This window comes from Lacerta agilis, chromosome 1 (genome assembly GCF_009819535.1).
Source record: "Lacerta agilis isolate rLacAgi1 chromosome 1, rLacAgi1.pri, whole genome shotgun sequence".
NCBI classification, from domain to species: Eukaryota; Metazoa; Chordata; class Lepidosauria; order Squamata; family Lacertidae; genus Lacerta; species Lacerta agilis.
In genome coordinates, this window is record NC_046312.1 from 29,713,101 (window position 1) to 29,727,436 (window position 14,336).

The 14,336-nt window shown below is 42.6% G+C and overlaps 1 protein-coding gene across 1 annotated transcript in view; it reads left to right on the forward strand.

Moving 5' to 3' along the window:
* Nucleotides 1-14,336, forward strand: part of LTBP2 (latent transforming growth factor beta binding protein 2) — a 124,346-nt gene that overhangs the window by 41,924 nt on the left and 68,086 nt on the right. The window contains exons 4-8 of the mRNA XM_033142668.1: nt 6,667-6,854; nt 8,901-9,071; nt 10,148-10,342; nt 11,178-11,458; nt 13,995-14,097. Coding sequence (XP_032998559.1) covers nt 6,667-6,854; nt 8,901-9,071; nt 10,148-10,342; nt 11,178-11,458; nt 13,995-14,097 — 938 coding nt within the window. The remainder of the gene's footprint in view (nt 1-6,666; nt 6,855-8,900; nt 9,072-10,147; nt 10,343-11,177; nt 11,459-13,994; nt 14,098-14,336) is intronic.

The following is a 14,336-nucleotide window of genomic DNA, read 5'->3' on the forward strand; positions in this document are numbered from 1 at the left end:
TCTCAGCATTACACTCGAAGAGGGCCTTGCTTCCTCCATAGCTGCAGCCTTGGATTCAAACAGAAATCATACATCACTCAGACTCTCTGGCTTCATAGCCATAACTTTTCTTTTTGTTTCTAGCTCACATCGCTCACCTTTGTTCTTCTAACTGCCTGCAAATTGAGGAAGAGGCCCCTGCCCATTTACCATCTCACACAGAGCCCCTTCCTTTGCTCCCTTTAATGGCCCATCACCTAGGCTATCACCTCACCAGAAAGCTAGCGTGGCTATTCCAAGAATTAGAAAGGAGCCCAGGCATTCAGCCTACCTCCCTCCTAAAACTCACAAAATACTTTCAGAACCTAGCTAAAGGGAAGCAATGAAAAATGGCTTGGGGGGGGCATTTCCAGGGGAGCCCCTCTCGCTTCCACCTGCCAACCCATTGCTGTAAGTACACCCCTGGCCCCATGACAGAAACATGGGGAACCAAGTTTTCCTTGCAGCATCTAGGTCTACTCTGAATGGATGGTTGTGCAGAAATGTTTGTCAACACAGGTCATCTGCTGCTTTCAGACTTTGCATATTTCAGCCTTCTTTTAAACACAATTCTGATTTTTTTTTAAATTCTTTTTTAAGTGTGCTAAAATTGTTTTCTTTGGTATTCAATGGTCTCTAAGAATGGAAGGGGCTGAAACGTGCATGCATGAGCAGCAGCTGAAGCAGTAACCTCAAGAAATAAGAATGTATTGACTGCCAAAATATGTCCCATGGTTATCATAAGAACCAATTAAAATCATGCAAGTAAAAAGTACCAGATTGTTCAGCCATATAACCCAACACTGTTCACCTATGAGTGGTTCTCCAGGGTCTCAAGCAAATTTCTCCTTAGCCCTGTTCCATGATATCCGTTTAGTTGAAGATGGCAAAGATTAGATCTGGAACCTTTTGCAGACACAGCATGCTCTTTAGTGTTAAATTATGGCCCCTTGACTCTTGAAACCTGGCAGGTGAATTCAGCTCTTCATTGCATCCTATCCCATCCCACCCATGACCTCTCATAAGTAATAATAATAATAATAATAATAATAATAATAATAATAATAATTTATTATTTATACCTCGCCCATCTGGCTGGGTCTCCCCGGCCACTCTGGGCGGCCTCCAACAAATATTAAAATACAATACAAAGTCACAGATTAAAAACTAAGTCTACTTAAAAACTCTATTCGGACCTGTTACCAAAGCACACCATATTACTTGTAAGGATTTTTTCAGGACTGTATGAAATTCATCACATTTGTATTATTTCCTGTGCACAGTGGACGCTCCTGAAGTTCAAGCTCCATTTGGCACACAGCAGCACTTTTAGGGGCTAATGATAGGGAGCAGATGTAAGAAGACCTCCAGTCACTTGTTGTAAGTGAGGCTTCCAAAGAGTCTTGCTCACAGTTCTGTGGCCTCCACCTTTGACATCAGCTTGTTTTATTAGAAACATATGAACTAGTTTCAAGGCACTGGTGGAGTAATGGGGAAGTAGAATGGAGGGTGTGGCAGATATACTATGATGATGAGGTGTTGGGTGACCTTGGAAAGGATGAGTTCACTAGATGGGATGCCATCATTTTGTTGCTGCCTACACAATGTCTGAGTCCTTCAAACAAGCTCATCCTGATTCTTTTTGGAGGGCAGTGGTGGGTGGTACAATGAACTCTAGGAAAGAATGAAATGGTTAGAAGAATAAGGAAAATGGATATTTGTGTTCAGTGTATAAAGTAAAAACAAACAGCTGGAGGAGATATTCCAAGAACAGTTTGTGCTTTGTAGGCCAGGACAGTCGTTTCTCAATATAACTTTGGCCTGTGTGTGAGCTTCTGGATAATGTTAACCACTGGAAAGTTACTTTGGCTAGGAAGCTTTTGAGATCCTGATAAAGTTAATGAAAATATTTCCTTTCTTCTGCTGTGCTGATCTTGCTTTGATTCTAGGAGAGGTTCTGGATGTAATTCTCATTATCCCTATGATGTTTTATGCTTCGTAAAATGACCATTGACCTTATCAAAAGTGCAGGGTAGTAAAAGTACCCCAGTGTATCTCATGTATGGTCTGCATTGCAGCACCAGCCATTGCCTAAGCATTATGGGGTGGGGAAAGACCTAACCTGGATCCAGGGGACCTTGTTCTGAGCTGCAAGTCAGTTATCATGGGGTGGGGGTGGGGAATTGAGCCTCATGCTGGAGGATATTTGTACAAAGTTCTTTATATCTGTACAAAGTTCTTTATATCTAAAGCGGGATATCAAATCCAAACTCCTCCTCTTCTTCTTTCAGTTATTTGTGGGGCATTGGAATTCGTTCTAATCCCCCCCCCCCAAATATAGTCCGGCCCACCACATGGTCTGAGGGACGGTGGACCGGCCCATGGCTGAAAAAGGTTGCTGACCCCTGCTCTAGGGTGAACTCCATGAAATCTTAGAACATGTTTCTCTACTATAACAATTCACTCATGTTGTTCTGGACAGCTCAGTTCCTGGTGATGCATCCCTTTCATTGCCTTTTTACTAGTGTAATTTTTTGTTTTTCAAAAAAGTGATTTCTGTGGTTACCACAGGAATGTTAAACAACCATCAATGAGGGATGAAGGAAGGCTGCGTGCAGCTGAATGGAAAGTGTGTGGATGAAACAGAAGCTGAAAAAATCTGAATGAAATGCTAATAGAACAGGCACTAGAATGTTCCCGCCTGGTGCTCAGAGATGGAGATAATTCTTGTGCTCATAATAGTTTTATGAGAACTCCCATTTGTACCTGCCTGGGTATCAGAATGTTCACCTCAGTAACTTTCACCTCAGTACTTAGTTGGTCTCTAAGGTGCTACTGGAAGGGTTTTTTTAAATTTTTAATTTTGTTTTGACTATGGCAGACCAACACGGCTACCTACCTGTAACTCAGTAACTTTATCAGACTTAACTTCATGTCAATCAGATATGTGATGATGAAGCTGATATGCTCAAAGCATCTTGGGCTTCACCAGCATTCCCATGAAGCAAAGGTATCTAAGAAATGCTGGTGAACGCATAGTACCATGCATGGCTCATTTGGAAAGTGGAAAAGATTGTCCTTTGTTGGGCTCAGAGCTGTAGCTGAGCAGTCTAGCCCATTAACTTCCTTTCAGCAATGCACACTCCCTGGACAATACGTAAACTGAAACACGGATTTCCTTCAAAAATTGTATTTCTCCATATTTTGCAATGCAGTTCTTCAGCTGCATGTACAAACCCATGTATCAGGAGACAGTGTGCATATATATATATATATTAGTGAAAATAATTTACAAAAATATGTTATGTTAATGGAACTGCTTGCAAAGTGTGTGTATCAGGAGGAATGCTCACTAAAATGCTAGTGAATTTTTATGACGATGTTTAATTTTAAAAAAATTGCAGGCTGATGTGGAAATTTGGCAAACTGAACTTAAAGATTGGAAAAACGAGAAAATAAGAGAAACTGAGAATTGTAGCTTTGTGTCTCACTAGTGGAGGCTCAAAAACCCTCCTGAACAGTGAAGGCTGCAGTAAAGAGGGCTGAAGTGGGAAGAGAGAATCACCCTGAATCAGAAACACCTTGTGTGAATGGAGCTCTGTTTTGCACCAAGTGCCTGTATCTGACTTGGGGCATTTCTCTCCCTTCTCCAAGAATTCCCTCTGCACTACCCACACTGTTCAAGAGGACCTCAACCCTCCGGAGAGTCTTTCTTGGGTGGGGGGGGGAATATGAGGATGAGATAGTCCCCCCTCTGTGAACTTTCTTCAATTCGCAACTCTCAGGATCGAATCCATTGTCCTTTGTTTCAATATGTACACAAGATTCATGTTGCAAGCAGGTTGAGGACCAGACTTCAAATAATAGTTAATGACTGAGCTACCCAAGTTAACATAGTGGGAATTCTTTTAGAATGAGCTCTCTCTCCAAACCCACCCCCAAGTACAGTACAGTATAAGAAAGAGATGGCTCATGCTGCTCAGACCAATAGTTTGATATAGTTAACCCCTAACCTTGAATCCAAATCTTCAGGGTTTCAGGCAGGACTTCCCCCCAGCCCTGCTTCTTGGAGGTTCTTTGAGCTCTGCATCAAAACTGGGATCTCATGCGTACAAGTCTGTATTGTGCAAATGCACACTGTATATAGATGCTGTGGAAGTAGGAACGTGCAGGGAATCTGATACAACTTGTGGGGCTTATGTGTCTCGCATAAGACCTATTTAATCTCACTGACTCACTTTAGGCTTCTTTGGAGATCTCAGTACTGACTCTGCACTGGCTCATTTAGTATGCTGAAAAATACAGGGTGGGTCAGGGTACTTACAAACAAAGCTGTCTGGAAAGCTTGGCACTGGTCCCCTGAAAGGAAAATGGGAGCCAACAGGGTGGAATGGGTTGAAAAGCCTAGGAAAGAAAGAGGTTTAGAATCTGCTGAGTTAAAACAAGCTTTGCTCTGTTGGGGTGACAACCAGCATGTGTTAAGTGGGCACTGAAGAGTGGCCTTGGGAACTGGGAGTGTATGCGTATTGTTTGCTTGACTGCTGCAAAATGCCAGACCCCATAAATAAAATTACCCAAGGGTGGGGGTGGGGAATGCAAACTCACTCATGGGTGTTCATTCCCTGTAAAAGTTTCTTTCATGACTTTTATGGGTTGCGTGTTCTGTTTATTTTCTTGGCCAGGCTTCTTTTCTGGCTACATCTCTTTCCTTGTCTATGCCAGAGGCAGGAATGGGAATGTGCTTCAGCCCTTACAGAAGATGAGTAGGCTTTTGTGGGATCACTCACGGCTGGAGGAAGATGAGAGGCTTAGGACAACAACAGCACTTTCCTCATAAATACATTATCATCTCGCCCAGTCACAGCAGTGATGGCCCTTTGCTCAGGGCCAATTCACTTAACACGCTTGCATGACTTCTGGGGTGTTGTTGTTTTTATGAGCCCGGATAAATATGAGCTATGGGAAAACTTCTTGAAGTGGTTTTGAACTGGGGATGTGCCAAAATGGTTATGCACAGCTCAAGAGGACCCAACAGATATATATTATTGTTACCCCACAAGCTTTTTGTATTCTTGTGAATGATGGCTAGATTCAGGGCTGTTTTTCAGCCGGAACTTGCCGCAACTCAGTTCCGGCACCTGTCAGATGGGCACCGTTGTCATTCTAAGAGAACGAAGGATGTGTTTGTGGTGAGTTCCAGCATCTCTGTTTCTATAAAAATAGCAGTGGCTAAATTCATTCACAAGGGGCTGAATTCTCTGGAGGCAGCTGTAAAAAAGTAGTCTGGAATGATCCTGGAAGCCATTTAAGCTGGTTGCTTCCACGTGTCTCAGAAAAGGTGAGAGGCTAGGCAGCTTACAATTTTGAATGATGGCTTAAAACCAAAAGATACAAGTCAAAAGAATGGTGGGGGTGGATATGAAGAAAAGAGGGAAATATACATGTCCAGATCCTAAGTCTTTCATAATGTTACATAATAAGGTTGCGTAATGGCAGTGGAGGAGACGGTTCTGAGAGAACCAAATAGCAGCTGGAGGTGTACTGCTGGAAATACTGTGACATATGATGTGGGCATGGCCAATGATACTTCCTTTTTTGGACTGAAGTTGTTGTCCGTATCAGTTTTGTATTGGTGAAACCCTTGATATTTGCAGGTGTCCATTTACTTTTAAATTATATTCTTGTCGTTTGGGGATTAATGAAAGGACAACAGAGGGGATTTCATGAACCTTTATGCTTGCCAAGAGACTTAGACTGTGTACACACTCCTGTTAACTCTACACCCAGTGCATTCCCACGGCTGGTTTGGGAAGCGGCATGCACACAATGTTCGCCAAAATCCATATCTATCCTCTCATTTCCTATTGATACATTTTCCCCAAAACCAGCTTCAATCCCTATTGAGAATAAGCTTGTCGAAACAAAATAAAAAAAAATTCTTTCCAGTAGCACCTTAGAGACCAACTGAGTTTGTTTTTGGTATGAGCTTTCGTGTGAGGTGTGCATGCACACGAAAGCTCATACCAAAAACAAACTCAGTTGGTCTCTAAGGTGCTACTGGAAAGAATTTTTTTTTATTTTGTTTCGACTATGGCAGACCAACACGGCTACCTACCTGTAACGAGAATAAGCTTGTGTGTATCTGAAGAAGTGTGCATGCACACAAAAGCTCATACCAAGAACAAACTTAGTTGGTCTCTAAGGTGCTACTGGAAGGAATTTTTTTATTTTTATTTTTGGGGGAATAAGAACAATTTAGCTGCATTTTAAGCTGTTAATGGGTACACAGCCTTATATTACAAGCCTGGAAGGATAAATGTCCACCGTCTATTATGCAATGGTGTGAGGACTGTACCACCCTAGCTACATTTGTTTCTTACCAACTTCATGTGGATAGCTGTTTCAACATTTGGACATCAATTTATATGTTTAACCTAACATGGATGTATCAGTGGATATTGTATTTTTAATGGGAACTGATTGGAGCTTCTTCCTCCTCTTTTCTTTGTTTTTCTTGCTTCCTTTTCTTTGTTTTTGTATCTCTTTCTTCTTTCTTTGTTGAATTTGGTATGAAAATCAATAAAAGAGAAAGAAAGATTTGTATCACTTTATCCAGCACAGATGTTAGCTCTGCTTTCTTTTCAACAGGTCTCAGAGCCAAAGTCGTTCTGTTGCTACCCCTCAGCTGCACATGGGGCCCTCTCGTACAGTCCGACGCTATCCAGCCACTAATAATGATCAGCTCACATCCAATGCCTTGCCGAATGGGAATGGATTTGAACAGAGCAGTTCTGGGCCACGTATGGCATTTCAAGAGCCACCTTCACCTCTCGGGGGTAAGTTCTGAAGAATGAGCCAGGTTTCTTCAGCAAATGTTTCTAAGCACACACTTCATGCAGTGTGTGTGGGGGGGGGGAAGGGGAGTCCATTAAGGTAGTGGGACACGGGTGGCGCTGTGGTCTAAACCACGGAGCCTTTTGGGCTTGTCAATCAGAAGGTCAGCAGTTCAGATCCCTGTGACGGGGTGAGCTCCCGTGGCTCTGTCCCAGCGCCTACCAACCTAGCAGTTCGAAAGCATGCCAGTTCAAGTAGATAAATAGGTACCTCTGCAGTGGGAAGGTAAACAGTGTTTCTCTGTGCTCTGGTTTCTGTCACAGTGTTCTGTTGTGCCAGAAGTGGTTTAGTCATGCTGGTCACATGATCCGGAAAGCTGTCTGTGGACAAACACTGGCTCTCTCCACCTGAAAGCAAGATGAGCGCTGCTCCCCATATTCGCCTTTGACTGGACTTAACCTTCCAGGGGTCCTTTATCTTTTACCTTTAGAGGGTATAGTAATTGAGAATGCCATAGCCATGTACATGTGCTAGCAATCTGTAGCAATACAGTGAGCAAGGTTTACACAAGCACTCATTTCCGTGGGCCTGATTAGGTGTATAATCCAAAGTACCAGCACAGAGTTTAGCTAGCTACAGGTGGGGGGTGAGAATGTTTCATTATTATTATTATTATTATTATTATTATTATTATTATTATTATTATATTTGCATTTTCATAAGAAACTACCTAATTTACACTTTTCAAACTAATATGCGAGCTGAAACACTGTTATCCTTCAAAATTCACACTTTTCCAAATTTTTCAATTCAGTTCTACACCCAATGAAACAAAATGTACAAAAATGAATATATAAGGGGAGTATGTATACTAAAAATCATTGGTGAAAATAACATACAAAAATGCATTATATTAGGACCATGCCTAATTTTTTTACATACCCATCTTCGTCTCCTCTTACTTGCCTTTTCTCCAAACTAAAAAGCCCCAAATGTTGTTGTTTATTAATTTATATACTGCTTATATACCAGAATGCCTTCTAAGTGGCTTAAAACTATAAAACCAATGCATAATAAAAATACATAACAACAAATCCACTGGGGCATTAAAACATCCTTAATTTAAAAAATACAATAAAACAAATGTTGCACTCATTCCTCATAGTTGCTCCATTGCCTCCATCCTTTTGGTTGCCCTTATCTGAACCCAATCCAGCTCCCCGATATCCTTTTTGAGGTGAGGCATCAAGCTTTTTTCTCTCAACTTTGACATCTCTACCCTCTAACTGATCTACCCAACATTCCTCTACCTTCACTTCAACTAATTGGCTTGGCTGTCTCTCTCTCTCTCTCTCTCTCTCTCTCTCTCTCTCTCTCTCTCTCTCTCTCCCCCCCCCCCCCCCGCGTCTCAGCTGGAGCAGGACTGGAGTAGACTGGAACACAGCCATGTGCTCTGTTCTGGTGGGAGGCATTAATATTGTAGATTATTGTTATTATTACATCCAAGCATTTCCCTTCAGGGTAGCTTTCCCAGTCTCCTTTTCTTCCTTAAAACAGGGCCAAGAAATAAAGGGGGAAAGAATTTGTTGTCATTCTGATACAGAAATGCCTCGTGCTTCTTTCAGTCAATGCATTTTATCCACTTCCCCTAGTTTTATTTAAGTAAACCCTTGAAATGTATTCTGTGGGTTCGCAACGTAATCCAGTAAATCCTCCTGTTCACCCTTTAGTAGTCTGTACTTATTGCTTTTATAGAGTTTGTAATACCAGGGCTTGTAATATAGGCCTTACTATTGCCCACTGTGAGAACAGGATGCTGCGTTATATGGGCCATTGGCCTGGTACAGCAGACTCTTCTTATGTTCTTCCATCCATGCCCTAAGCCACTACAAGTCCCATCATCCCTAGAACCATTGGCCATGCTGGCTGGGCTGATGGGAGTGGGAATCCAACATCTGGAGGACCACAAGTCCCTCATCCCTGTGCTAAACTAAGGTGCTCAGAGACATCTTTCTGCTCTATGATGGTCATTTTCCTTTTCTTTGCAGGTGTCAACCTGACAGAAAAAATCAGGAAGATAAAGATTATCTTCACTCCCACAATCTGTAAACAGACTTGTCGACATGGCCGCTGCTACAACAGCTGTGAGAAAGGAGACACCACCACCCTGTACAGCCAGGGTGGGCATGGCCATGACCCTAAATCTGGCTTCCGTATCTGTGAGTCTCCCCATATGTCTGACCCCTTTCACAAGGTTTATCTATCTTCCTCTGTTGCTTTCATCCACGAGACTAGCAATTCACTGCAGAAGCAGAGTTCAGGGTAGGAGGAGGATGACAGCTCAATTGGCCTGAAAATGAGTCTTCCCTGAGACTGGTCCTGCCCTCTTTGAGACAAGAGGTCGAATACAGTTACCTTTTGTCCTCCTCTCAATACAGCAGTTCAGTCAGAGTCTCAGACAGGCATTGCTGCAATTCTTCTTGTCAGGGCCAATTTTCTGCTTTCATTGGCATTAGCTTTTGGGTCTGACTCCCAACACCTAATTTCTTCCTGTTCTCTCCTTTCGCTTGTGTGGAAACCAGGAGAGTTGGCTGAAGCTTTTATGCCGTTCCTAATTATTATGGCAGCTGAAGCCTTTCTTCTGATCTTGTTTAAACTGTAATTGCACAGGAAATTTCAGTGAGCTGGACAGGTCAGCCCTCTAACCATTGCTCTGGAGCAACTCTCCCCAGCTGGTGCCCTCCAGACGTTTTGGAGTGCAACACCCACCAGCTCCAGATGACTAGAGCTACAAAACATCTAGAGGGCTCCAGGTTGGCGAAGGGCTGCTCTAGAGTTTGACCCTATCTAGTAGTTCTGTGGAATGGCCCTGCACAGGCTCTCATAGAAGAAGAACCCAAATGCTTCTTCTCTGTCGTTGAATTTTAGGGTGTCTTCCCATTCGAGGTTTCAGTCTGTTTTGGCTTAACTTGTTGAATTGGAAAATGAAACCTACCTTGGCCGTATTGCACGTTCCTCCAGCCCATGTTAGTAACATTCTTCCATGGCACAAATAGTGGGGCTGAGGATAGAAGTGTCTTCAAGCACCACAGGTAGAAAGTTCCTTAGTCATCTTTGGAAATAGAGTTAGCTCACATGCTTGGTGTCCTTCATAACTTGGACAGCTTGACATCTTTCTGTGACTGAGGCTTCTTGATAGGACAGATATTGACCTATTTGCTGGCTAGGGTGAGCTTCTGGACATTCATCTGCATTCCATCTCTGGCTTTCACTTACAGATTTCCTTTCTTTACAGATTTCTGCCAGATTCCCTGTCTAAATGGGGGACGCTGTGTGGGCAGGGATGAATGCTGGTGCCCATCTAACTCCACAGGGAAGTTCTGCCACCTACCAGCTTTGAAAGCGGAAAGGAAGAAACATGTGCCAAACAGCCTGGCAAGCAACTCCATGAAACATTCAATGTACACACTTCCTCTGTCCAACCAACTTGGTAAGCAGCACTAGTCTCATCATTGTTTCTTGTAGGTCGCTGGTGTGTGAAGCTTATATTGGGCATGCCTTTGCCCCCCCCCCCCCCGGTCATGAAGTGGGGAAATAATTATGAGATGGTAAGTGCCTTATAGAAGAAGGGATGGTTCTCTACGAAAACATCCCTAACTCTACTTAATTATTCACAATCTTAGTACTGCTCAATTGTGCGTGTTTCAAGATAAATAAATATACAGGATGTTGGCTTAGGACCTGTGCTTAGGACTCTTTTTGGGGGAGCTCTACCTTTTACTGCCATGCAGGTATCTGCTTTGTATTCTAATTAATTATTAGATATGGTTGAGATATATAAATATACACACACACACACACACTCACACTCACACTCACACACATTGAGGACCTAAGTAGAGGTTTCCGAATTTCTTAATTAAAATCCCCATAAAGAAATAGCCACACTCCCTTTACATAGGTAAAACCCCTGGTCTAGAATTCATAATAAGCAACCCATGTAGGCCATAATCTACACATAGCCTAGAAAGAAGCTAATGGATGATGCTCATATTCTTGTCCATATTCTGATACTCACAGGTTTCGTTGTTTTCTCTGGGCTTCATGGCAAGTCAAAGGTTATTTCCCTTGTTTGTACATTTTGGGCCATAAATGAGCAGCAATGGCTGCTTTTCAATCTAACGTTTGTACTGAGAACCAGTGTGGTCCTGCAGATGGAGCAAATGTCAGAGTATATCCACTAACGACTAACCCCTCTAGAAATCTGTAGGTTGCTGCAGAGCAAGAAGCAAAGTCACGTTTCCGTTGACAAACTTTCCTTCCAGCTTCCAGAAACCCTTCCCTTGTGAATGTACATATCAACCACCCTCCGGAAGCTGCGGTGCAGATCCATCAGGTAGCTCGAGTGAAAAGTGATGCAGACCAGTCAGAAGAGAACAGTGTTGAAGCTGTGTTGATGTCTCAGTTTCCATTGGGTTCCCACCAGTACAGTGATAACGCCACCACCATCACCATCAACAACAACAACATTGTCACAGAGAGACATCAGCAGCAGAGGCCTCAGGGCCTAGTGGGAAAGTGTTACATGGAGTCAGTGCATGGAAAGGTCAGAGCTATTCTGTCTTAACTCAATTTTGTTCGCATGTTTGGGGTGTAGGTTATGGAATGTGAGATTAATGGATGCAATGTGTGTGAACCCTAAGCATGCGCATGAAATGTCATTTTGTATTATTTGATTTTATTTATTGAAAACATTTGTATCCCACCTTCTCTTGAAAAACCCAAGGTAACGTCATAAGGTAATGTTGAATGCAATAAAAAATAATAAAATGCAAAAATCATCATCAAGCAAAAGAAGCAGTGGCGGAAAACTAATGGATAAAAGCAGGTCAAAACGATGAAATGGAGGCAGCTACAAACATTTAAAAGATCAAGGACAGTGATTCAGGCATTTTGGTCCACCAGGGAGAATGTACAATTATTTTTAAAATTACCTCAGCCTACAAATGCTCTAGAAAGTCAGACAAAAAAATGCCAGGCAGGGTTCATTCAATTCTGTAGGTAGCACTTTTTCCTTCCCCCAGAAACCCTTTCTCAGAAAGCAGGCAGCTGAGCCTGTGGTCTGAAGCACTTTGTACATCTTCAAAGAGCACATCTAGTCCTGTGAGTCAATAGAAGTGCAGATCAGCTGATTTATTGATGCTACCTTGACCATACATTGTTCTGAGACTTTTTGTTCCAGCCTTTTTAACTGTTTTCCCTCACACACATACACTCAAACAATCTGGGTCCAAAGGACACTCTTTTTATAGCTCGTTACGATTTTAGTAGGAAATGAATATATATATATATATATATATATATATATATATATATATATATATATGGAAACTCTTCTCACAATAAACAAATGCTTGGTATTGATTAAAAATTCATTTCCCTTGAAGCTTCTAGGGAAAGAAAATTCACAAGTGGTGCAATCTAGCCCTACTCTTTTCCTCCCCTCCCCTTCCCTTCCCTTCCCTCTTTCTTGTTTCATCTATGGAATTATACAGGAGTTCAGAATAATGCTTGTGTGTATTTTTAGATTGCTACATTGCATTTTTAACCCAGATTTTCAGGGGACAGTCTGTGTCGTTTGGGATCCATGCCCAAGGCAATCCATTTTGACATTAGTCAGACTCGGCTCCATCCTGATTCCTAGTACTAAGTCTTCTCAGCCAAGCAATTCTACATGGATTCATTCTGAAAATTTGGTATGAAACATTTTGCCTATAATAATAGGGTTGGAAAATCCCAATTCCACTTTATGAGAGTAAATGATCCATGCAGTCGCTGTTTTTCTTAAGTACTTGTTTTCCCCCCAAGTGCTGACTGGCGGATTTAGTGAAAGGCGGAGACACATTTAGGCCTTACTTCATCTCAGGTAGGGTTCTATAGGTAACTTCAGGGGGTGGGCGTGGGGAAACAGCTACCTTCTCTTGTTTCATTCCACTGTAGCAGGGTCTGCAGCAGAGCAGACTAGGTGATGGCTAGGAGCCTGGGCAGGAAGCATTTGTCTCTTCCATTTCAGTCTGTAGCCATACTTATTGGAATGTGAGTGCTGGGCACATGGCCATTTTGGCGATGGATGAGTGCCAGATTGGGCCTGTGGACTACGACAATTCAGCTCTAATGGGGGAGACTGTAATCCAGAGGGCCTTGTTAGGAGGGGGGGGGAATACTCATTAAGTAAATGAAAACGCCTCGCCACAAATGTCCCCACAACGTCTGGAATTGTCTACCCATCCCGCGAGTTAATAGATGCACGTCTGTGAAAAGGCATTTGTTTTATCCAAAGGCTTTGCTTGGAGATATTATCTCTGGGTCATGCTCTGCTGCTCAAACATAATAGTAATACCTTGTATCTAATACTAATACCCTGGCTTTCCGAGAGCCAAAGATACAGGCAGGCTCTCGTTTTCCTGTCTGCGGGACTGTTTACTGTCTTAAAATACACCCCTGGCCCTGCAGGGAGCATGGGTGCCTGTAATAACGCCTAAGAATAATGCAAGAACCATTGTTGGGGATGGAGAAGAAGTTTGTTTGGCTTTGCATCAATGCGAAACTCCTTAACGCGAAGTGAAGGAACAGCTATCCTTCAACATTTGCACGGCTCTGAATTTTGCAATGTAGTTCTCTAACCCCAAAATGTCTGTGTTAGGGCATACATAAAATGTCATATTAGTGAAAATAACATGCAAAATGCTCAGCATGAGGAAAAAATGTGTACATTAAACAAAAATGCATTTGTTAGGAGAAATTTTCCTGGAGATGCATATAATTTTTATGTGGTTGTTTTTTTTAAGCCCATTAAATGATGTGGAACGGAACTTAAAGAATGGAAAAAGTAGAAACTGAGAGAAACCAACATTGACAGATTTATTCATCCCTAACCCCTAGTCTTCCACAGAAAGGCAGGCCTGTACTTCTCCTTCCCATCACTGGCATCTTGGCACCTTTAGCTGTGGTCTACAATGTGCTGCCCCTGAGAGAATGGAATGAAAGATTGGGCATAGGGCTTAACATAGCCTTCCTTCCAAAGTACAAATAGCACAGGATTCTGATGCTGTTCCCCCCCCCCCCCCCATTTCTCTTTCTAGTGTGCTGACCCACTGCCTGGTCTGGCCAACTATGAGGATTGTTGTGGCAGTGTGGGGGCCTTTTGGGGGGTCAGCAGATGCATTCCATGCCCATTGAAACCAGGTAAGTGCTATCTAAGGGGGAAATCATTAGCATTGCCACCTACAAGTCTTATAGGGCCAATGCAGTGCATGAGGCTGAACATAATAAACTGGGTTATTACTGATGCATTTGGACTGACCCATTTGGAACTGGAAAGTAGCACAAGGCATGGCCACTTGTTTCAGCGACACTGTTTCTTCCTGGACATGATCCTGGATGCACTTGGGCAGGAGAAAGCATGTAATATGGTATTCTCATGG